Source organism: Channa argus, chromosome 2, assembly GCF_033026475.1.
Source record: "Channa argus isolate prfri chromosome 2, Channa argus male v1.0, whole genome shotgun sequence".
Taxonomy (NCBI): Eukaryota; Metazoa; Chordata; class Actinopteri; order Anabantiformes; family Channidae; genus Channa; species Channa argus.
The window spans coordinates 1,521,670-1,543,899 of record NC_090198.1 but is presented as its reverse complement, the minus strand read 5'-3'; the positions used below and the strand labels follow the sequence as shown (position 1 = coordinate 1,543,899).

Sequence of the window (22,230 nt, the reverse complement as noted above, 5' to 3'; positions counted from 1 at the left end):
CCAGTGTAGGGGAAACACTGCATGTGGCATACCATTGTAGAGTAATAAAACATTAATTTTCGTCCATACTTCAATGAATGAAAATCTAACAAGGAACTGTTGAGAAATGTTGTTGAATCTATTTAAATCAATATGCACAAATTGCATCATTATGAGCCTACAAAAGACATGATCCATAAAATGCTGCATATACTGTATCACTTCGTGGGAGCTAGAAGAGGGAGTGAGTACCTTTTCATCATACACAATGCCGGGTCGGATCTCAGGAGCTTGGTAACCTGGTGTGCCCTCAACCCCTAATGCCCCCTCATGGAAGGATTGTCGAGAAATTCCATAGTCAGAGAGTTTAATATTAAGATGATCCTTCACCTGACAGAAGACAGGAATTAGTGAACAAGGTAAATTAGATGGTATAAAAATCAAGTCTGTCTGTTTCTTTATTCTTTATGTCCTTGATAAAGTTTCTTATTTTATGTAATATTTAGAGGTCCTGCCTTTGTATTGTAATAAATTTTCAATAAAATCTGTACACTAGAGCAATATTTTTAAATAGCAAGGCTTCCTTACAGTACTACACATACAGACCTCCAGAGACCACACGAGGATGTTGTCAGATTTGAGGTCACAGAAAATAATGTTCTTCTTGTGAAGGTATGCCAGTCCTGATGCAATCTGATATGCTACTTTAAAGGTTAGCATGTGACCAAGGGGCATGTATCTGGAGTCTAGGAAGAAAAATAACCCATGTTCAAAAAAACTTAAACACAGTCCAACATTAAGCAGAAACCAAACAATTAATATCTGTCTTTATACCTTTGCCTTTGCACTTCTCCTCCAGCACAGTGTTGAGGCTGCCCAGGGGGGCTAACTGCAGGGCAAAACAGAGTGGGTGGATGCTGATGCCCACCAGACAAACTATGCAGGGATGCTGAAGAGAGTGCAGCATACTGGCCTCCTGGCGAAATTCAGAGAAGCTCCGACACGCATTTACAGACTGCAGGTGTTTTACCATGGTGTCTATAGATATGAACAGAGCAATGTGAGGGGGCACAATGGTTAGGAAACGATTCTCACATATGGGAAATGCGGAGGCAAGATCTGTGTCAAGAAGGAACTTTCATTGATATAAAGGTTTTACCTTTACCAAGTCTACACAACTCTATCCATCTGTGTCCTTCTTAGGGTCACTGATGTGTGAAAAGACGAGGTGAGGAATGTGTGATCAAATATTCCCAACTTAAGGGCCACTGACCATCACAGCAGGAAAAGCACAGATTCAACAAAAAACACTGTATGACATTAACTGTGTCAAGCAGTGCACCTTTCTGCAGGTGTGCCCGGCTTTGGAACTGGCGTCACGGACCTGCCCAAAGTTTCGTTTGTTGTTGCACTTTTCCTTTCTCTCTCCGCTTTCCTCTCCCACTAACAAATTGAGGGAGATGGTCATTCACCCTGTCCTGTGCTTGGTTCAAAGCTTTCTTCGTTAAAACAAGTTTGTTCTCTACATTGTCACCTAGTGTTTGCATAAGGGGGATTTATTGACTTTCCTGTATAAGCCTTTAAAGTCTTGGCCTTACTATGTAAAGTAGCTTGAAAGGAGTCTGTTTTAGAATCAGGGCTACACACCGATCAGTCACAACATTGATACTATCTAGTGGAACCTTCTTTAGGCTAGTACTTACTACTGTTACTACTTACTACTTACTACTGTGTGCTGACAGTGGCCATGCTGACCCTGGTCCTGCATGACATTATTTAAGATCAGCAGTGGAAATGTTGACGCTGACCGGAATATAAATAATAACGAATTTAATTATCTACATACTAATAATAAGGCCATCAATAAGATTGTTAGTTTAACTTTGGTATGACAAATTACAATTATGTTGTATATATCCCCAAAAATGGCAGGCCGGTGGTGGAGTGGTTAGCACTGCCACCTCGCAGCTAGAAGGTCCCCAGTTTGAATCCCCGACAATCTGCAGCCTTTCTATGTGGAGTTTCCATATTCTCCCCGTGCTAGCGTAGGGTTTCCTCTGGGTACTCCAGTTTCCAAGACTTGCATGTTAGGTTAATGCTGACTCTGTAGGTGTGAATGGGAGTGTGAATGGTTGTCTGTCTGTAGATGTCTCTCAAGCATTAACAAAATATGGTACCAAATATAACAATGTTCCAAACAGCATCATTTAATGAATATCTTTCTCCAATCAAATTATGATTTTTCCGATACCTACATGCCAACCAGCCAACCAACCATGAAGCTAAACAGCATCACCGCCACACTAAAACATTAAATGGCACCAAAATACAGTATTTTATTTATAGGCATCTGTTGCACACACAGACATTTTTAAAGATGTAATGATACCTCACAATTCTTCTACATGTGTTACACATGAGACAAAAGTATTCAAGTCAATGATGTGTTGTAGTGTTGCAGTCCCAGTCTCTACTGGTTGCTTTAATATTTATGAGCCACCAGCTGAACTTTCCTTGTCACAGAAATTTCGTAAGGCTTCATCCGCCCAACAATGTAGGACACAGCATCCTAAAAATGCATAATAATCAGCCTCCCACCTCTGATGTTCAGTAGATACAGTCCAGCTTGAATGCTGGTGTCCTTAAGAAAACTCTGCACAAGCAGTTTAGGGACACTTAAATATAATTACGTTCATTAGTAGTTATATTGGCCATGTAATCCTGGTGTTCCATGCACAGGTCATCTAAAGCTGACACTGTTGCCCTTTAGCAGCTTCTAATATAGTGCAATAATCCATTCATCAAACTATGTAAAACAAAATCAGACACATAGCCCTAAAAAGATGAAAATGTCTCTGTACCTGTTTCACTGCTGACTGTCTGCTGTCGACACTTCTTGATGTGGAAACGTTTGACAGCCACGGGCTGATTACGATACCGGGCTCGGTAGATGATGGTTCCACTGCCACCCTGGCCAAGGATATTATTCGACTCTTCAGAGTATTCCAAGTCGGTCTTGTCCAAAAAGAGCCTAACACATGTAAACAAAAGCACACTCTTGTAAGTCTGACTGATCCCTGACATTTCAGGTAACTTGCTTCTTTGCTGTCATACCCAGAGTCATGTAAGGAAATATCAGTTTCAACTGTGAAGGATATTACGTACTAATGAGGTTTAAAAGCCCTGATTTAACATCCAACACATCTAAAAAAAAAAAAGTGTAAAAATGTTTCAAGTAGTGTTTAGATACTCATTTGTTCTTTATTAAAATAATTGTCTACAGCGTAAAGTGGTGATGTATTTCTGTGGCTAACCTCCATAGAGGTAGCCAGGTGACTAAATGCTGAACGCTTACTGAAAATTAAAAATGTAAAAGAGCAAAACACTACAGAATTTAAGCTGGTTAACATCCATATTTGTGAATCTACTATATGCAAATATATGCATGGTTGCTTTATTATGTATGCAGAGGCTACCTTGACACAACAACACACAATTGACCAATGATGAACAAGATGCAATCTAGATCCTGCAATCCAAGAGGTTTTACACCAGACTGTGTTTTACAACACATGACCCCCCCATGACAGTGCACACAAACGGCATAGGTAGGACAGATGTCACAAATCAAAGAGGCTGAAGATCCCAGCTCACAGAGTGAAAACTGATGTGAGTTCTGGAAGCACAGGTAATTGCCATCAGCAACCCCATCACATCCAAAACAGAATTGGAGAGATAATCTTTTGAAAGCCGTACATATCTTCAATTTAGTCTTCATTTATTCTTTTACATATTGTCAGATCAATAGACTCTCTTTATGAATGCACAATCTGAAGCCGCACACATGAATTTACACTGACTTACTGATTCCCAAATAAAGGTAATCTGACTAAATTTACAAATCCAGATCAGGACTTAAATTTAATCTATGTCCGGCTAACTTTTTCCATACGACCATCCTCATCTCAGGTCATCAGCTGGCAGTCCACCGACACATATGGAGAAGCAGCATTTAGAAAGAAATCTGCCCGAACTCTGAATGGTTTTTAATCCAGGTTAAATCTTTCATATTCTCCATGGCCTTTGACTGAACCCCTAGACTCTTGAAGACTGTGAGATGTAGTTCTAAGTAGTTCTAAATCTGTGGGAAAATCTAATTATGTAGAATTATAGTTAGTTAGTTAATTAAAATCAAACATTCAGCTTGATTCCAGACAACAGTTTCACCACCAGTAATCAGTGCTTAAATTGCATGCAACTCTGGAAACAATAATAATAATAATAATAATTTTCTATGATTAACTTACTGTAGTAGTACTTAAAAACGTGTGAGGTGGAAGGCTATGTCACGTGGCATAAATAAAAAGGGAACATCTGCACTCACGGCCAGGGATTTACTACAATATGACAACATTTCACACTAATTTACTGTATTTTGACCTCAGTCACAATATTTCAAATTTGTCATATTTAAATTAATCTTTAGTTTAGAGATGGTGCATACATTTTAAGTAACTTACAATATTTCAACCTTTAGTTATAGTGACCAAAAACACACCTAAACACATACAACTAGAAAATAAGTCAAACATCTCCTGTCATTGCCATTACAAAGGTATGATAATGCACCCTGAGGTGCCCTAACATTTAGAAAGAAATGAACTCAAAGCAGTGATGTTGTCTAATGTCATATCTTAGTGCTGCATGCAGTTAACATATTTTTAATACTTAGCTAATTTTGACCTAAATTCTAGATGTACGTAGTCTGTAACTGTACCATCAAGCCACTCAAGTGTAAAAACAGATGATGTTACTGCATATGTTTAGACTAAAATCCACTTGACAAGCTGTAAGCCTGAGCGTAACACATCTGCAGTTTCATAAATATTTAGAGGAGCTGATTAACTGCTGCAGCAAACACTTCCATGGGCCGGTGATATTTTACAGAGACAGAGATAGGCTTGCGCAACTGACCGCCCCCAATCCCCAACCCCACATTCACACATTGTTTTTGTGTGAGTATGGGCGCATATATTCTCGAACTTGTAAGCTTTTTCTGCAAGGACTGCTTTGAGTTTTAGAGTTTATGGATGAGGACAGTCCTCAGTTTCAAACTCACTTGCAAAGGGCTTTTTGTGGGGTTTGGGGTTTGGTTTGGGATTTAAGTAAAATTTTGGGGTGGTCACAGGTAAAGGCAGTGCTGGGGTTAAGCTTATTCCGACAGTAATGTGCCAGGGAATGCATTATGTGTCTTAACGCAAACTGTAGTATATTCAAGCGCGCTCGTGTGTGTGTGTGTGTGTGTGTGTGTGAGGACACAGGGACAGACTGAGTGTTGATTCCAGTAGTCAAGGAGTGGTGGTTCCTCTGAGCCCTAACAGATGTTGTCACAGGATACAAATCAGCTCAAACTCATTGTACAGACAAATCCCTAGAGAGTGTCTGACTATAACTTCGTGTCTATGTATGTGTGCTTGTGCTTGCTACCTAGATAGGACCAAACAAAGTTTTATCCTAACTGAGTTAGGACATTTCGGTGAAGTGAGGACATTTTGCGGGTCCTAAACAATTTAAAGGCATGATTGAGGGTTTAGATTAGGGTTCAGGTTAGGGTTTGGTATTTAGCTGTGATGGTAAGGATTAGGGCTAGGGGCCATGGAATGCATTTTGTCACCAACATAAATAGAAGGGATAGGGTTAGGAAACGTGTGGGTGTGAGAGTGAGCGTGCAGCAGTCAGTATCTACTGGGTGAATCACCCAGCTGCTTTGGAATGTGTCTGGGGAAAGGAGTCACACACTGACGTCCACTGGCCGGCCGTGAATGGTGACGTCACAACTGCCATTAACCCTTAGATAATGGTGTCTTTGATGTTCAGTTAGTATTCTGCATACTCCCTTTGTCCAAAGGGTCCAAAATTACCTGCTTTCACTTAAGCCCTAAGTGAAGCACACAATCAATCTGAATTACCTATTGTGTGTTGAAGAGACTCAATGTTTGTGTGTCTGTCTTTGCAGTTTTTGTTTTGTTTTTTAGCCTTAGGTCAACGTAAGGGTTAAAGAAAATTAGTAAGTGTTGTGTGAGCATTTCTTGCTCTTTATACAATAAACCATTTCTCAAGTGAGAGTCTGTGGACCCCTAACGGTCTAAAGATGTACTGCAGTGGGTTTGTCAAAGACTAATCTAATTTACTGACTTGCTGTATACCCATACTTTATATGGAATTTCTTTACTGTCCAGTATTGTATCTAACAATTATTACCAAACAGGCAATCACCACTAAATTTAGATAAATCTGGAGCAGTCTGACATTAATAGTGTTAATGTACTCAATGAAAATTACAACAAATAATATTTGATAATTGAAACAACCACTACATTTTAAAAGACAGATGGGCCATAAAAAGCCCCAATTTTTAATTTACTGCAATTAAGTTTTTGATGACTTTTTTCCCCAACAACTTGCATCACACACACTTTTGTAGAAGAATTTGTATTTTACTAATTTCTATTTAAAGTTTTAACTCATTGAGATAAAATTTAACCCCAAAACGTTGGAACGATGTGTAAAACCTAAACAAAAACAGAATGCAATGATTTACAAATCTCATCTCATATTTAATTCATAATAGAACATTAACAACATATCAGATGTTGAAACAGTAAAATATTAGCTCATTTTGAATTTGATGGCAGGCAGCAAATCTCAAAAAAGTTGGAAAAGGGGCAATATTTACCATTGTTTAGCATTGTCTTGCTGAAATATGCTAGACCTTCGCTGAAAGAGACATCTGGATGCGATCATATGTTGCTCTAAAACCTATGTACTTTTCAGCATTGATTGTGCTTTTCCATGGTGATGGTGTAAACTGCCCACGGCATAGGCACTAATGCACCTACATACCATCAGGGATGCAGGCTTCTGAACTGTCACCTTCACCTTTCAAATTTCTAATTTTGATTCAACTGACCACAAAACAGTTTTCAATTTTGCCTCAGACCATTTTAAATGAGCTTTGGCCATGAGAACCAGCTGGCGTTTCTGAATCGTTATGTCTTCTTCTTTGGATGATACAGCTTTAAATTACATTTGTGGATTGCACGGTGAACAGTGTACACATACAGTGATTTCTGGAAGTGTTCCCGAGCCCATGCACTATTGTCCGGTAAAGAATAATGCCTGTTTTTAAGGCTGTGCTGCCTCAGGGTCCAAAAATCACATGCATCTAGTTTTAACCTTTAGCCTTGTCCCTTGCGCACAGAGATTCCTCCTGATTCCCTGAATATTTTGATGATATTATATTCTGTAGATGGTGGGATCTTCAAAGTCAAATTTTACATTGAAGAACATTTTTTCTGAAATTGTTCCACAACTTAGACGCAGTTTGTTACAGATTGTTGAACCTCTGCCCATAATTACATTCGAGAGGCTATATCTGGTTCAACATTTGATTTATTGTTTATGTTCCAATGTGAATAAAATATGGGTTGATGAGATTTGCAAATCATTGCATTCTGTTTTTATTTATGTTTTACCCATTGTCCCCACTTCTTTGGAATTAGGATTGTATTAGCATTTAGCATAATATACTTTACAGATCAAGGTCAGTATAATGCTTTAATGCTATAATGAGTAATTTTTCATATAAAAAATGTTAACAAAACTGAATTCAGTTGCTTTATAAAGCAAATTGGGTTACTTATTATTGTTAATTTTTATATTTGAAACATTTTTGTTTTCAATTTCTTTCTCTGGAATGTTAGAAAAGAAGAGAACAGAAATCCCATTGCTCTTGTTTTAATTCATGCCTTGGTTGGCTTAAAAGGCAATGTCAAATTATAACTGACTGATCAGTATTCACATACATACACCATTAGGTCTGAGTTGCCTGGTAAAGAGACACAAAGAAAAAGACCAAGATTTACCAGTGTACCATCATTTTACACTGCCCAGATTTCTTAGCAACTTTGTATGGGACTGGGTTTAGAGCTGGGGTTAAAAGCAGGGAAGCCATGTAGTACAGGGACTCTGGTACACTAAAAGTAGCTAGATAGCTGCATCAAAATGCATAATAATAGAATAATCTTGAATATTTGACTTTTTACCATGAACATTAACTAATTCTCCAGAAAGGTTCAGCCGACAGTGTTATCATAATTGACCAAAGAATGGCCAATACTCCAATTAATATCATCTTGTATTTAAGCACAAGTAACTTTTGGCTGATTTAGTAGCACCAAGACAAAGCTTAAAGAAGGTGAGAGTTTACCGTGCTGGGAAGTCAGTCATGAAGAGTTCTGGGACCAGCTCCTGAAGGGGGACAGGCTGGTCAGGATGCTGAGGACAGACGATGTGGTCCTTCTCCACTGCGGCCAACACACAGTCCTCCATATTAAAGTAATGAAGCCCTGTTTCTACTCTGTCATCTCCTCTGTGTCCTCCACTTTCTCCAGCCTGGTCAAACTGGCTGGATGAAAGCTTGCTCTTCTGTTGGCCCAGTGAATCACAGAGTGAACATGGAGCATACTGCTCTATGAGGAGACTCCCATCACTCTCACTGGCTGTCAAAGCTGCAAGAGACAAGACACACGTATATGATGTATATTCACTCTACAGTGAATGAGGGACCTGCTCATTTTCTAACAACAAACACAGGTCATGTTTGAGTTTGTGCTTTATTTGAAGACTACACAATTTCGTTCTTTAATTATATATTTAGAAGCACATATGAGACATGAATGGGGCGACTGTGGCACATGACGCAGAACAGTTGTTGATTCGATCCCTGGCACCTCCGGCCACATGTCAAAGTGTCCTTGAGCAAGACACTGAACCCCAACTTAACAGTGAGTGTTGGCCAGCTGCATAGCAGCTCCCCCACTGGTGTGCGAGTGTGTGTGTGAATGGGTGGATGAGAAGCAGTGTAAAATGCTTCTAGTAGCAATAGGTTGTGCAGACCAAAGGAACCATCAAATAACACATGATCTAGTGATGTTAATTGACTATGAACTGATTAGGTCTTGTAATCGACTGAAAATAATAATAATCTTTGCACTGACCAGGAAACCACTGCTCAATCAGGGAGTTGACATGGTCTGTGATGAAAGCCATGGCAGAGAAATCTCTCATCGCTGACTGGCAGCTGATCTTTATGCCTCCACTCTTCTTCTTCTTCCAGTTGACATCTGATGACTCAACACTGCAGAGACAAATAAATGTCACTACCTCATTTTGTCTATAAACACACCTGATGATGTTGGGCAGCAGGAGCAGCAAAAAACAGTCCTTTGAAAAAAGAACTCCTTCCTTTTAATAGTTGCCTTTATTTAAGATTCTCTCTTTACATTGATGATATTTGAATGTATGAAACAAAACGTAATAATAACAGTATACTTCAAAATAAATTATGGCACCAGGATTGGTGGGTACAATAATCAGTCCTTGCAATGGTGATGTTGTGGCTATCTGGTGTATGGAATATGGAAGGGTTTACTGGAAGGGTTGTGTATATTAGGTTTATAACCAAAAGTAACTAAAATGGAACAACAGGCAGCACGGTGGTGCAGTGGATAGTGCTGCTGGCCACCTCACAGCTGGAATGTCCCCGGTTCAAATACATGGCCAGCTGCAGCCTTTCTGTGTGAACCTTTTGCATGTTCTCCCCCCGCTTACGCCGGTTTGCATGTTAGCTTAATTAGTGACTCTTAGTTGCCCTTAGGTGTAAATGTGTCTCTCTGTGTAAGTCTTTCTGTGTTTGCCCTGAGATAGACAGTTGGGAAAGGCTGCATCCCCCCGCAGATCATTTTGACAATGCCATGCTATTGGCTGATTAGATAGTTGCAATTACATGCAGTTAAACATGCGTACTTAATAAACTAGCTGGTGAGTTTAGTTTGTGTATGTGCCACAGGGATAATGATGATACCGCAAGTCGTGAGTTTGTGATCATTCAGTGTTTAGTTTAAACTAAATAAAGTTCATAGTCTAATGGACAGAAAGATGTCTAGCTTAGATTTTATAACACCCTGTGTTTGAGGACAGTCTGCTCTAAGCAGATTTGTATATGTACTATTATCCTTCCATTTTTAATGATGAATTTAACTTTGCTTTCAAAACTTACTAATCAAGCAATAATAATTTGTTTTCTCTAATCAGTAGTGTAAGCTTTACACAAAATGTGCTAAGAAGTCACAGTTCATCTCTTTTACCTCTCCTCTCTACACTAACAGAGCGTTGGAGCAGGTTTCTGTTTAAAATAATTTGTAAAATGTGCCAAAGTTCAACTTTACGCATTTGTCTCATTATTACCCATACCCCTCTTGTCCAACCTCTGACCTTAGATAACCACCATCAAAAGTGACCAGCAGTCCTTCCTTCCAGTAAATGGTCTGGCTGCGTCGCACTCTAAAGGTGCTGCAGCGATTCCTCGGCTGGGTTGGAGCAAAACTGTAGATAACAGAATTCCTGTTGTTCCGGCTTCTGCACTTTCTGCTGGGCTCAAATGACTGCACAAATACAACATTTTCTGTTCATGTAAAAAGCTGGAAGTGTGCAACTGGTGAATGATGGGAATCTCAGACAGGGTGAGTTGGTTTCAGTACCTGCAGGTCCATCTCTGTGAGGCTGATGAGCATCCTGGCGATAAAACGCTCCCAAAATCCAGCAGGAACAAAGCTCATCTTGAAAATGCGATGCAAGGTGTTGTTGGTCTCTTGGCGGATGCCATGGATGTCCATGGCTGGCTTGGGGGGAAGGAGGTGGGGCAGTAGATATCTACAGAAGGAGGAAAACATATAAGAACATCTAGTTTAGAAGAAGAAACTTCAGGTTCACTGTACCTGCTGCTAGTCTCTGCCACAATTGTGTTTCTCCTAATTAGGTTGCTCTTACATTGGCTAATATTTCATCTTTTTTTAAAGTATCATTTATTTGCTGCTACCTGTGGAGACAGAGCTAACAGGAATGTTGCATTAAGACTCTAAGATGTTTGTGATGGTTGATATGGTGATTTGGCTGTTTGCTAGGTGGGTGTAAGGGATTACATAGTTTACCTGTTCTTGGCCACAGGCAGAGCGATCTCAAACTTAGCTAGAAACTGGAAATACTGTTCCTCTGTCTGCTCGGTGAACCCAGTTCCTACCAGCAGCATCTGTACAACAGATATCATCATACACATCACTACAGAAAGTCCAGAATCATTACCACACAAAACCACTCAAACAAAGACAAGTTCTGTTCTGAAGTTTTTGCAGCTTGTTCTACAATTTTTCCATGTTACCAGTTGCTTCCTCATTCTCACCCTGAGGTCCTCAGCTCGGATCACTCCATTTCTGGCTACAGAGCGAGAGGACTTCAGGTGCATGATCCTCTCCAGGCATTCAGACAGCCACACAGGACACAGGAAATAAAGGGTACACAGGCCATGGCTGGTGTCATGGAAGTGAAGCAGGGTCCCCGTCTCTATCAGGAAGCTGATGGCTGGATAAAAAAGAATAGAAACATTTTGTACATGATGTTCCTTCAAAACTAATGGCCAATGTTGCAGACACGGGAAATTAGGAGAATATTTTGTTACATCAGCAAGTCTACTTGGCTCAATTACCAGTCAATCATCCTGTCATTAGTATCCAAATGTGCATACGCACACAAGATCTTTCTAAGAGTTTGTTATTGAGCACCTGTTTATATTTTATTTCAATTTCTATGGGAATGTCCCCACATGCCTATGAGGGTTTCCTCAGATATTCTGATTTTGCTCCTACAGTCCATGTTAGATTTTTTTTGGTGGCTCTAAATTGCCAATAGGTTTGAACTTGAATGACTGATGTCAGCTCTGCTTCTCAACCAATAACAGCTTGGGATGGGCTCCAGCACTCGTTACCCCTGTTTTTTTTAACCTATATTCCAATTTGACTGCTTCAATATTTGGCATTTCCTGATGCAAAGTGTGATCCAGTACATTTCCATAAAATATGTAGTTATATCTGACACATGGAAATAGCAGCTGATCTCACAGTCACTTGTGCCCAAGTCATTTTTTCACTCTGATCTTCAGTCGGCCATGCAGCAAAAAGGTGCACTGCAGCACTCTGACGGAGAGCAGCTGGCATCAGCTCGGTGAGACTAACATGTTAGAGTTGAATAAAGAAAGGATTATATTTTAATTGCCTTCATTTTTTAGCTGATACTTTTACATTTTACCCAGTAAAACACAGCCTACAGGGTGATAAGGACCACATGGTTACCACAAGGTTAAAGTGGCAAAACTGGAGATTGAGTGTGTTATGGAGTCAGTTTAAATTTAACAACAGCACATTCAAATCTTTTTAGATTTCTGGAGAGATCCGATGATGGTCAACAGTGGACACTTAATAGCGTGTTATTGTGATATTTTTTTGTGTAGTGAGTAATGGAGGAGATTACACTTTGAAATTCAGTATTACTTTTGCAGTTAAAAATCCCAGTAAAAATACAGTCCCAGCCAATCAGGGACAATGACAGGGCTATTTATGTACTGTAAATCGGGAGCTTCTTATTTTAGGTACATTCAACTGGTTGACAAGTCAACTTCACATTTTAGGTGTTTGCTGAACAAGTCCCAGTACCAGTCTGTAGGTCCTCATAATCTCTGATGTCACTTTCTGGATTCTGTTCGATGATGCAGTCCAGCTGAGTATCAGTCAGGTACTGGACCTCTCCTTCAGCTTCACGCCTCTTCTTCTCTGTAATCACTGCTTCTTGAAGAGTCAGGTAGCTCTTGGGGATCTGGTGGAGACGAAAAGGTGAAAATCTGTTTTCACATAAAGACAATTTTATCAACTTCATCAATTTGAAAGGTTTACAATCTACTCTTTTGACCAACTCACCAGCCGGCCTAGTAATTTACTGCCAAAAGCTGAGCTGCTGCTGTCTTTCATGGAGAGAGCCACCTGGTAGATCAGCTTCTTTAGCACATCCAAACCCTCCAGGGACTTACAGGACACTTCACTGAGTATCACAAAACACACTCATATATAGACTCAGTGTTTCCCCTACATTGGTAGAAGCATAGCGGCCCACCATACCAGAGAGACCCCCTACCATGCTTACACGACAGGCACGTTCGAGGGGAAGGTATAAAGGGATCCGTGAGCCCTTCTTGTTAATGTTGTGCCCACATTTGACTGCCTGTCCTACATCCATTCTATTCCATTTTTTATTTAAAGAATGAGAACCAGCCATTGTAAAGAGGCAGACGTTGTGTACAACTGAAGTACACATTTCTCATGTCTTCTCCTCTGTGGCGTCTTTGCTCTACAAGTGTGTTTAATATGCAGAGCAGAGACATTAGGTCTGACAATATGATTTTGTGCTTTTGAAGTTCACACATAAGTGAAAATAAATTATATTAATTGGATGTTTAAGTTGGTATCTGATTTATCGGAATATCCATGTTTAATTCCAGTTTGTTGGCCTCAAATTTAAAACAAAGTTTTAAATAGAAAAGTGTTGAACTTATTTTTATTTACTTTATGTTTTTAATGTAATTTGTTTTTTTAAAAGCAATATTTATGAAAATAGCACGGTTAAACATTATCTTCCATAACTGGCAGGATTGGTAGGAATATTCTGTTGTATATGCCATCAGCATAAACAGTCTGTTAGAAGAGGAACATCCCAGGGAGCTTTAACTGAGACCCCCAGTGAGACATGCAGGAGAAATTATTTGCATGCAATAAATACATCTAATTAATATTCACTCCATTTTACTTGACCCTTACATGGAGTTTACCAACCAAAGGTGCTGCATGAGAAATAAATACCCCAAATTTCTTTGTGTGCATATTCAAAACCTCTATTTCCCTCCTGCCACCATGCCTCAAAAATGTTCTAGGGGAAACACTGACTCTATCAGCTAATAGACATTCTGTAAGACAGACTTCCACAGTGCGCAGGCAACATACTCAAAGAATGCGGCTGTTTCTTTTCAACATAAACAAAGACACAAAAGGCAAAATGTGTGCTTACTGCAGGTGTTTCCAGGTGATGTCAGGATAGCCCTTGGCTCGAGCCCCTGATGGGGACCGGCACAGGGCCAGAATATAAGCTCGAAGTGTGGCCAGTCTCTCAGTTCGAAATTTGGTGTCGATGAGGTCCAAATGTGTTCCAACAACCACCACTGCAGAGTTGGGTGCTCGTGCCTACAGACATCAACACAGAGAAATTATTTTTAAGCATTTTAGTTTATTGTGTTTTCGTTGAGAAATATTCGATAAATATAAGCAAAAAAAAAGACCAAAAACTGTATTTAAGTAAAAACTCAACTATTTCCCTCCAACAAATAATTTACAACAATTAGTTTTTGAAGTTGAAGTAATGCACTTCGTGTATACAGAAAACATGTCAAAATGTACTTAATACATTTTAAAGATCACTAAATTTGATGCGAATTGATAACAAAGTTTACACACTTTAAAAGATATAGAAATCAAAGAAAATATGGGTAAATTATCTGTTTGATATACAGTACTGTAGCAGCAACTAACAGCAGCAGGAAGTCACAGTTTAAATTGGAGGCAGAGGAATGTAAGTTCCACTTCTACTGTGCTATATTCTATAAGAGCTAAACTACTGCAAAAGTGGTAGAAAACAATCTGGAGCCTAATTGACAGACACAAACCGATGCCTTTCCCACCCCTGAGCTGCGCCAGTCATGCAGATCCATAACAACAACAACCACCAAAACTGGGGGTTTTCATGGTTTCATGTGCTTGTTGTTACAGCTTGACATCATAAGTACATGTAGGGACCACAGGGTCAGTGGTTCGATTCCCTCCTGGCTATGTATCAAATGCTGTCCTTGGGCAAGACACTGAATCATTGGTGAGCACCTTGCAGCCACCTTTCATGGAGGCCACCACTATCGGTGTGTGAGTGTGAATGGGTGAATGAGAAGCAACATTGTAAAGCGCTTTGGTTAAAAGCGCTATATAAGCAGCCATTTACCATGTAACAGCTTCAACATGACTAGTCATAGCAAACCTAGAGAATAAATACAATTTGTGAGTTGAGTTTTGCATATTCCCAGATTTGATTCTCTTTTTATGGCCAGTTAGTTTCTCCTGCTTTGTCTTTCCGTGCACACAGAGCTGTGAACACCAACCTGTGAGGGAAAGGAGTTGCTAAAGTATTTATTATTGTGTGGACAGACAAGTGAGATAGAGAGGATGGATATCTATCCAAAACTTCACACAATACCAACAACATGCTTAGAAAAGCAACACAAAGTAAGTAATTTGTATGTTTAGATTTTCTTTTCTGTTTCGCAGTAAGCAGTAAACAGCAGGTGAGTTAAAATCCTTCATCCTACATGTCATACTGTTCATCTTGATGTGATTTCCCCATGTTTGATTTGAAAATAAACACATGATACATCTGTTAAATGTTTATTCTGTAGTTTCTATTTGTCACATAGTTTCTTGTTCTCGATCACCTAAATGACCCAAGATGTATTAACTTTCCAAATGTGCATTATCTAACACCCATCACACTGTGGATGGATTTTGTGATTTAGACAAGCACATGGTTTTCCTTTAAAAGAGATCACTGCTATCTCCCACGAGAAACACAAACCCATCACTTTGTTCACAGATCTTAGTCATCCCCACTCTAATCCACTCACTATTCAGGTGCAGTTGCAGAAGTGTGTGTGTGTGTGTGTGTGTGTGTGTGTGCGAGAGTGTGACAGAGACAGAAAGAACAACATTTCACCTCTATGTTGAGCAGCCATGTCTGCAAGTTGGCCACAGCCTCCTCTCCCAGAGCCAGGTTCCAGATCACCACATAGAGGGCCTTATCAGTGAAGAAACACTGGTTCACTGTCGACATGCTGGCTTGACCACCAATCTCCCACACGTTGAACGCCACCGAATCTTTCTATGTGTCAGAGATGAGAGCTAAGTCAGTTGTAAAGAAGGAGCTGGAGTCACTCAGTCTTTTAAAAAGATGAGAGTCTTTTTTAAAGATCTAATACGTGATTTGTTATAGTTTTAAACAGACCTTAGTGGGAGTACTATTGATTTAAAGTATTTTGATGAAAAAAATGGTTGCTATGAAACAGTTGGTTGAAAATTGGTTTGTGGATAATGCAGATAAATAGGGTCACTGTTTGTCTCTGCCTGGGAGAAGGTTTTGATATTCAAATGTATACATTTTAACTGTCAAGAACCCCCAAAGCAAAATTCCTTGAAACTCCCTATGTCTCCACTTTGTTCCATTTCTGAAAACCTTGGTGTATTAGAACACAGCCACATGGCTACAGACATATTAATAATGTTTAGGCTTTAAAGATGAAAATTCTGTCAGTGACATTCACATACTTTAATGTGAACATCACAACAGCAGTTGCACTCATTTATTGTCACTGCTATCATGTCTTGTGCACTGTATCAGATTTAAAAAACAAGGAAACACTGTAAAAGATACATTTGTCAGTACATCTGCATTGTGACGTGGACAAACATTGTGATCTGGAAAGGTAAATAGGAAGCGTATCTGGAAACGTACTGATGACATCATCAATGACATCACATAACTGCCTTTGTGTATGCCTTTGAAGTTTGCCTAACAAGTTGTCAAGGAAACGATTATGGGCTCCAAACAGGGTAAAAAGCAATAAGGCATTAGTAGAAAATTGAGTGTGTAGCTGTAGGGGTACATGGTTTAATTATTTTGAGGAATGTGTTAGTGGATCGTTTGGTTATTATGAGTTTTCTATGGAATTAATTCGTTATCACCTCAGTTGTGGAACGTGGAATTAGATAAATGTTCAGGGTTTTTGTCATACAACGACTTCATGACTGGATAATTGTTGGACCACTGGACACGAGTAAGACTGCCTCTACATTTGTATGTAACCAACAATACATGGACTAAACACATGGATTAACCTTGGAAGGAGTACTAACAATAATAATAATAATAATAATAATGGAAGGAGAGGTTGATTCTCCTATAGTGGAAACATGACAGGTAAAGCCTACTCTTAAGGCCATGGGGAATGCTTTGCAAAGTCAGATGAATGCAAGAAAGGCCGAATTAGGCCAGATGACAGAAAAAAAGAACAAGATACTTTGTTTAATAGATGAAGACTGCTGCGTGGAGGTGGTGGATATCTCAGTTAAAGAGGTACTCCCCAAGTTTAAATCAGAAGAAGAAATGAAATTAGATCAGTGGAATGGTCAGGCTCCATCATATTCAGAAGATCTCATAGCACCATATCACCCCAGTAGACCACTTCGATCTCATACAGGCCTACTTGTGGTTCCCAGAATTTCCAAAGGTAGAATGGGAGGTAGAGCCTTTAGCAATCAAGCTTCTCTCCTGTGGAACCAGCTCCCAGTTCAAATTCAGGAAGCAGACACCCTCTCTACTTTAAAGTCTAGGCTTAAAACCTTCCTCTTTAATAAAGCTTATAGTTAGTTATAGTTATGCTGCTATAGGCTTAGACTGCTGGGGGACCCTATCTCCTCTCCTCTCACCCCACAATTGTCACCACTGTATGACATTAACTCTCTGTGTTTTCTCCCGTAGCTGTCTTTGTCCTTCTCTGTCCCCCTCTCTCTGTCTCCCTCTCTCTCTGTTTCTGTGGGTGTCCCCGGCTTTGAAGCTGTGTGTTTTCCAGTGTGCAGCTACTGGTCCTACCAACCTGCCCGATGTTTTGTTGTTGCTTTTTGTTGCTCTGTTCTTTTCTCTCTTCACTTTCCACTAACCCCAACCGGTCAAGGCAGATGGCCGTCCACCCTGAGTCTGGTTTTGTTGGAGGTTTCTTCCATTAAAGGGAGTTTTTCCTCTCCACTGTTGCCTAGGGCTTGCTCCATGGGGAATTGTTGGGTTCTCTCTATACATCTTTATAGTCTTGACTTTATTCTGTAAAGTGCCCTGAGATGACTTTGTTGTGAATTGGCGCTATATAAATAAAGTTGAATTGAATTGAATCAGCATTGCTGGTTTGAGCCAAGGGCAAATTCAATAAAAAAAAAATTTGTTACGATGTTGCTCGCTGGATTAAAGAGGCACATCAGCGCATAAAGGAAGCAAATAAAAAAAGTGAGGATGTAAGTCCTGAAGACAGTGTGTCTGTCGCGTCCTTTCGGAGATCCAGGAAATCAAAAACAAGTTCTGAGCCATCTGTACCATCTTCAGCTTCATCAGTAAACCTTAAGGCTGAACTAGAAAAGGCAGCTTTATTAGCGATGGTTGAGGCATTAAGGCAAAGATACACTTTAGAGGAACAAGAAGGGAAACTTGATGCAGAAAAAGGAAGGATTGGTTACCAATGCTGCTAAACAGTGTGAGGAAGCAAACAATGAGCCTCCTCAAAATATTACTGGACTATAGACTCTTCATAAGAGCATTTGAACAAGGCCTGGCATGTAAAACAGAGAATGACAGTGATCAGCTCTATTTTTTAGACCAGTATACAAGTGGGCAACCTAGAGAGATTGAGTGCGAAGTTGTTTTCACGTGGAACAGGACCAAGGATACAAAAAGGCCAACACTTAAAGGACCATTTTGGCAATGAATATTAAGTTAATTTTGGCAATGAATAAAGGATCTTGTATAAGACTCTTTTGGGAATCCATGAGGGGGACCCCTTCAGCTTCAGACAGTTCTCCTTTGTTTACACAAAGGACCAGTTTTTAGCTCTACATGGCCGCTCACGAAGAAGCAGGAGATTCCAACTGAACTACGGAGGAAAAGGAGGGGCTGTAGAGTGGGGCCGAATATCCAGGAGAGATCTTGTCTCAGAGTTATAGACCATATTTAAACCCTGTTATTATGGGAAATGACCGTTCCCTCTCTAATAAGATGGACAAGCTTTCGGCGTTGATCCGGGTGCAGCGGGGGTATGGAGAGTGCAGCCTCATGAGATTGAAAGAGTGTGGTAAGTAAAAAGGAGGGGGACTGGTGGTGTTTATTAATGAGAGATGGTGCAACAAAGTGGACATCTCTTTTAAGGAACAACTCTGCATGAAGGACGTTGAGTTACTTGCTATCGGTATAAGAGCTTATTACGTCCCGAGGTAGTTTTGGCATTTCATTGTGTTTAATGTATACATCCCTCCCTCTGCCAATGGAGCAGCTGCATATAAATTACTGCTTGAAGCGGTGACTCGCTTGTTGACTCAACATACACTGTCCCTTCTTCTGATCAGTGGGGACTTTAATTACACCTTGCTCTCTTCTCTCAGTCTCGCGTTTTTTTATTTAGTATGTTGAAGTAACATACCAGGACGAACAAGATGCTGGACTTGCTGTATGCTAATGTCAAAGACGCATACACTTCTGTCCCTCTCCCCCCACTTGGTCGCTCTGATCACAACCTGATTTGCTTGCTGAATGCACAACTAGGGTAAGAAGAGACCCTGCACAGAAGAAGTCTGTGAAAGTGTTGACTGAGCCTCATCAGTCAGTGAGAGACTTAGAGACTTTTTCCAGACCAAAGACCGGAAGACACTGTGCAGCTCTCATGGTGATGACAAACAGTGTGACCAACTGCATAACGGACTACATTAACTTCTCTGTGAAGAACACTGTGCCAACACGGAGGGTATGGTGTTTGTCCAATAACACAATGAGTGACCCCTGAACCTAAAGCCCTACAGAACAAGACGAAGAGGGCTTTTATCTCATGGGACAGAGAGTTTTTTTTTTTCGGGTTTTTGTTTCTGTTATAAATGCTTTTGCATACACACAATATACTCTATTTTAAATTTTTGTAAAGACTTGAAAAACTGCTTTTTTGCACTGTACATCGTCCCTGTGAGCTGCTTAACAAGTGAATGTCAATAATCAAGTGAATGTCAATAAGTGAACGTCAATAATCATTAGGTTTGATCTATTCATCTATCTAAAATAAATTAAATGATTTTATCATTTTATGTTAAAGTGTAATATTTTGATCTTAATTATAAAGAATAATCTAGACAGACTATGTTGAAAATATTGGACTTAAAGTAGAACCTCAACAAAAGTCAGTTTACCAGTTTACCAGTTTACCGGCTCTTCCGCTCACATGTCGAAGTGTCCTTGAGCAAGACACTGAACCGCTGAGTGTTGCCAGGTGCATAGCAGCTCCCCCACTGGTCTATGAGTGTGCGTGTGTGATTGTGAGTGTGAATGGGTGAATAAGAAGTAGTGTAAAGTGCTTTGAGTGCCAATAGGTAGAAATGCACTATATAAGTGCAGAACATTTACCATAAGAAATTACAGCATGTTTGGAGCAGCCAGAGCTGCCACATTGACTGCATAGAGCTGCTGGATGTGAACAATAGCGGTAAAAAGTTTAGGTGAGCTAACATTTACACATCAATCTAAGCCTCAAGAAGCTCAGCTGGGGCATTTCCCAACATTACAATAATGTCAGACACATTGGAGCTAACGACCAACCAAAAAAATAAAATAAAACTAACACCATTGAACCTAATACAATTTCAGTATATTTTAAAGTAGTTTAGTGTGTGTGTAGAGCGATACAACGAAACCACACAGGCTGACATACACAGTATGTAAAAAAACAATAAATGATTATCTCTAATAAAAGCTGTGTAGAGTTTTTGTGGTTAGTTTTAAAACCATCTACAGTTACAGTTACAGTTTCATTGGTCAAACAATGTATTAATTACAGAACAACCGAACTGCTTTTCCTGTTAAGGGTTGGAGTGATTTTGGAGCCAGTTCCAGCTGCTTTTGGATGACAGGCACGTGCACCCGGGACAGTTTGCTGGTCTATCACACATAAATACCTCCTTTCTTCCTCCTGACCTTCTCTCCTTTCCTCTCCCCCCTAGGCAACAGTGGACAGGAAAAAGTCCCTTTAACCGAAGAAACCTCCAGCACAACCAGGCTCAGGGTGGGCAGTCATCTGCCTTGAACGGTTGGGGTGAGTGGAAAGTGGAGAGACAAAAGAAAAGAGCAACAAAAGCAAGCGGGATGGAGGCTGACGGTTCAGAGCTTTATATGTAAGAAGCAGGCCTAGTTCTGCTGGAGGTTTCTTACAGGGAATGTTTCCTCTCCACTCTTGCCTAGGGCTTGCTCAACAGGGAGTTGTTAGGTTCTCTCTATACATCTTTATAGTGCCTAAGTGCCCTGAGATGACTTTGTTGTGAATTGGTGCTGTATAAATAAAGTTGAACTGAATTGAATTGCATTGAAAGACCGACAACAATTTAAACCCATGGGAAATTTTGAGTCACCAATTAACCTAAATACATGCCTTTGGAATGTAGGAGAAAAGTGCGGAACAGGAATGAAACCCAATTACAGGCAGAACATGACCACAGACCATGTTTTTTAGAGTAAATAAAATATTGTAATATGATTATGATCTGTAATTTACAATCGTGATATTGACCAGTGGTTACTGTGTATGTGCTCTGTATTTTTCTCACGCTGTTTTTCCCTCCACTGGCTTTGTCCAGCTCCCAGGTGGAGGTGGAGATACTGCAATCTGCTGGGGTAAAGGGGGATGCTCTGCCAGTCTGAAGAGCCTCTAGAAGGGCTGTTTTCCCCTGTCTTGGTGGACCAATCACAAGCATCTTCAGCAGTTTACAAGGCTCTGACTTTCTAAGGTGTGCCTTGAGGAAGGCCAGGACAGATGCAGGGCCTGATAAACCAGAGAGACAAAGAATTTATTGAGAATTGGGAATTTACAAGAAGTTACAAAGAAACTCCAAACAGATGCCACCACTGAAACAAAAAACAAACTACAGTAGTTAGATTTATTCAAGTACTATACATTTTTACATGTAAAATAAAGCACTTTATATTTGCACTTTACATTTCAGTGAATAAAATGAGACCTGGCCACAATTACTGGTTTTGTTTCTAGATCTTGGACAAAATTTAAAGTGATAAACAGTCCATGAAGCACTTGGCCAGGTGACGAAACACAAGCAGTCTGATAACCTGAGGTTAGACACATGATCCTGGAAAAAAGACTGGTGAAATTATAAAACTACATTCTACCCTATAAATTATCCCTCACAGTTTGCAGACACACTTCCTGATTCAACTTTGAGAGAGACTCTGCTTTCTGTGAGTATTTTCCTGTGCAGATTGATTTTTCATAAAAGATAAACATATGAACTATAGATTTTCTTATTTTATGTTTTGAGACTTCCTACAAAAAAATGATTAAATATATGTACAATACAAATAATAAAACCTGTACTGTTTAACATAAGAAGTTTTCCTTCAAAGAACAAGTCC

General features: G+C 39.8%; 1 protein-coding gene and 1 long non-coding RNA gene across 6 annotated transcripts in view; one reads left to right on the top strand and one right to left on the bottom strand.

Annotated features, from left to right (window-relative positions):
* lrrk1 (leucine-rich repeat kinase 1) overlaps window positions 1-22,230 on the bottom strand; it is a 76,997-nt gene that overhangs the window by 20,686 nt on the left and 34,081 nt on the right. For all 5 annotated transcript variants that reach the window (XM_067493930.1, XM_067493955.1, XM_067493937.1 and 2 more), the window contains 15 exons: window positions 21,411-21,625; window positions 15,730-15,894; window positions 13,987-14,159; window positions 12,846-12,966; window positions 12,585-12,744; window positions 11,279-11,457; window positions 11,031-11,128; window positions 10,581-10,752; window positions 10,315-10,484; window positions 9,039-9,178; window positions 8,249-8,549; window positions 2,841-3,010; window positions 814-1,017; window positions 586-725; window positions 232-369 (listed from right to left, as the gene is read on the bottom strand). In XM_067493930.1, the coding sequence (XP_067350031.1) occupies window positions 232-369; window positions 586-725; window positions 814-1,017; window positions 2,841-3,010; window positions 8,249-8,549; window positions 9,039-9,178; window positions 10,315-10,484; window positions 10,581-10,752; window positions 11,031-11,128; window positions 11,279-11,457; window positions 12,585-12,744; window positions 12,846-12,966; window positions 13,987-14,159; window positions 15,730-15,894; window positions 21,411-21,625 (2,546 nt within the window). The remainder of the gene's footprint in view (window positions 1-231; window positions 370-585; window positions 726-813; window positions 1,018-2,840; window positions 3,011-8,248; window positions 8,550-9,038; window positions 9,179-10,314; window positions 10,485-10,580; window positions 10,753-11,030; window positions 11,129-11,278; window positions 11,458-12,584; window positions 12,745-12,845; window positions 12,967-13,986; window positions 14,160-15,729; window positions 15,895-21,410; window positions 21,626-22,230) is intronic.
* Window positions 16,887-21,565, top strand: LOC137108918 (uncharacterized). Its single transcript, XR_010912253.1, has 3 exons — window positions 16,887-18,904; window positions 20,811-20,902; window positions 21,441-21,565. It is a non-coding gene; the product is annotated as an uncharacterized lncRNA (long non-coding RNA).